The 2,724-nt window shown below is 50.9% G+C and overlaps 1 protein-coding gene across 1 annotated transcript; it reads right to left on the bottom strand.

Annotated features, from left to right (window-relative positions):
- Positions 1–700: 700 nt before the first annotated feature.
- EMH_0088590 (Guanylyl cyclase enzyme, related) lies at positions 701–2,676 on the bottom strand (the record flags this gene model as incomplete). The annotated part of the gene is given in 7 exon segments (XM_038022946.1): positions 701–730; positions 734–776; positions 895–1,009; positions 1,259–1,367; positions 1,592–1,712; positions 2,023–2,113; positions 2,325–2,676. Coding segments are annotated over 7 exon segments (861 nt in total).
- Between the last annotated feature and the right edge of the window lie 48 nt (positions 2,677–2,724).

The following is a 2,724-nucleotide window of genomic DNA, read 5'->3' as shown; positions in this document are numbered from 1 at the left end:
TAGTGAGAATACTTCTCCTCGGCGCCACCAAACAAATCAAAGTGGGGCAATGATACTACAGTGTTACCAGATAAAAGAGCGAATTCGGCTCCAGCTCTCTGCCTCGCCCTTTTATTCGCTCACCTTTGCCTTTGACATCGACAATCATCTCCCGCCACTTAAACTGCTGATCATGAGCTACAAGCCTGTGTGTTGCTCCGCTTATATGGATCCGGTCAGCCACACCTAAAACACATGCATTGCCATCAAACCGCTACTCACGAGGTGCGCCGACTACACCACAGAAGTCACTGCAGCGTTCGACGTTGCCAAGCGCGCATGACGCCAGTTACGTGTGGTTTGAGCAACTCTCCGGACCACGGGCAGGACAGGTGAGTGTTCGGCACTCTCGACTAGAACGTACTGGTGCTTTTCATCCTTGAAGCGGTGTTAACTGTGTCACCGAATAACGCATACTGGGGCTTCCGAGAACCAACAACACCGCTGCAGAATGCATACACAGCCACGGAAACATATTCAGCCCAAGGATGCGACCAATAGTGCGAGCTAGATTAACTTCATCTACTCGTGAATCCAACTCTCTCATTGAAGAAATGGGCGTTTGTAAGAATGTGGTTTCCAACGCACCTGATAACGCTCCCACTATGAATGCCAATCTTGACTCGCAGACGACGTGTTTGCCGCTGTCCGCTGGAGTCGTTTACTGCGTGTGATGCGTCGTTGTCCCTAGNTCATATGTTATGTACATAGTCACCTGGAGCATTGCCAATGCAGTCCTGAAAAGCAACCAGAGGGAACAAAAGCACCTTCACGCTCCCGAATCTAACTAAATTATATACCCATATTTTATGCTCTAGCGTGCACTTGTCCTCTTAAAGCCGAGCACGTGCTCACTCGACAGCACTGAACGCGCCCTGCTGGACTTTGAGGAGGTCGCGTTCGCTGAAAGAGTCCCTCTCGTCATCCATCTGTCCAGCTGCGTCCTCAGCTAAAACAGGATCATTCAGGCCTGAGGATGGATACGCCCCGCATTCCGTTCGGCAAGAAGTCAATGGAAAAAGAAATGCACTGCACCAGAAGTTATCCACTCTAGCAAAGTAACGTCCCACACTGCAAATCACGCCGGTTACTGATCCCTCTGCCTCATCTAAAGCTGTAGTTTCTAGAGGAATAAGAGCACGAGCACAAGAGCTCATGGGCATTGCTGTGAACGTCTGTTCGCACTGGTAGTCTGCAGGATGGTCCCCTAACGTCTTACCTGCGGCAGCAAGGTACGTCTCGAAGACAGTTTCGATCTTTACAAGTTGAAACTGCTCACTCAGCTTGTCGAAGCATAAAAAAAGCGCATCCAGGAGCTTCACTAAGTCCTGCGAAGAGAAGGCAAGCACAGCACCGACGCCTAAGGTAATAAAAAGTTGTGGTCGACGGTGACAGCTAAGTCCGTGGTATAGATCAATTCGTATGCTTTGCCAGCCAGGCGGCAGGGCAAATGCCAGACAAAGGAGTGCTCACAACGCGAGGTACTGCAGTATGTAGGAGCACTCTAGTAAGTAAAATGCTGCGCAACAGTTCCTAATGTCTAATCATATACCTGTGGCAACGAAAAGGCGCAGACGAGGTTGTGGAAGTCCGCGACGTCGCAGAAGAGAACCGATAGGAACAGAGGTGGAGAGCACAAATAATAAGGGATTGCATTTGGCATGTTCATAGGCCTGAATGACGCAGGGACCCCGCAACCACGAGCCACTGAAAATTCCTGGTTTCAGACTTTCGAAGCAGCGAACGTCAGTGCACAGAGCGGATGTCAGTGAGCAGACACAGCAAGCTGTCTAGTAGGACGGATTCTATCGCATGGCAGAAGATCAACGTGCCTTGGATCTGTGTGCGTCGCCGAGAGCATCTTGGCCACCACAAACGACGGCAGCATGGTATTCAGGATTTCTCTGCTCCGCATGCGCGCCGCTTGTACCTAAGCCCAATCAAACCCACATACAACGCAGAGCACCTCTGATTCCAACGCACTTCACTGCACAATACATAATGAAGCCATCGGATTCATCTTCCATTTCTACCCCCGCCATGAGGCGGTGGTAGCGTGGACGGGTCAGCTTGCCTGAGTATCAAGAAGAAAACGTTTCCGCTGATTGTATTCCTGTCGATAACAGCCGAACGCCATGAGTGACACAAGCCCCAAAACCCAGGGGATGTACGACAGGANTATTCCTGTCGATAACAGCCGAACGCCATGAGTGACACAAGCCCCAAAACCCAGGGGATGTACGACAGGAGCTGCCAAATGCAGAGACAGCGGGGTTCGCGCTGACTTAATACTTCCTCCGGGGTCGAACCTATTGCATGCGCTGCCGCCACAGCTAGCAGTTCCTGCCGCGTTCGGAGAGGAGCCATCAGTTCATGGAGTTCCGAATCCACGGGAATGCACCGTCCAAGTCTATCCAGAGAGAAACCTTCTGCGCATGGAGTCGCGACCAAGGGAGAGAGGAGGCGAGGGGGAGATATTGTACACGCAAAACGACAGAAGTATGACTGATTGTAAAATCCTACGAAGTACCGCACTGTGCTCGATAGTACATAGAAAAGATTTATTCCTGTAGCCACCTTAAAAGGTAACCGGAGCATAACAGCTACTCCTAGTATAACGGACAGGCTGGTGTCCATTCCCTCCGCTGACTGCGGTGCGCAATACAAAACAAAACACATCACCAG

Source organism: Eimeria mitis, genomic scaffold (assembly GCF_000499745.2).
Source record: "Eimeria mitis Houghton genomic scaffold, Emh_scaff6675, whole genome shotgun sequence".
NCBI classification, from domain to species: domain Eukaryota; phylum Apicomplexa; class Conoidasida; order Eucoccidiorida; family Eimeriidae; genus Eimeria; species Eimeria mitis.
This window is presented reverse-complemented; position numbering and strand designations above follow the sequence as displayed.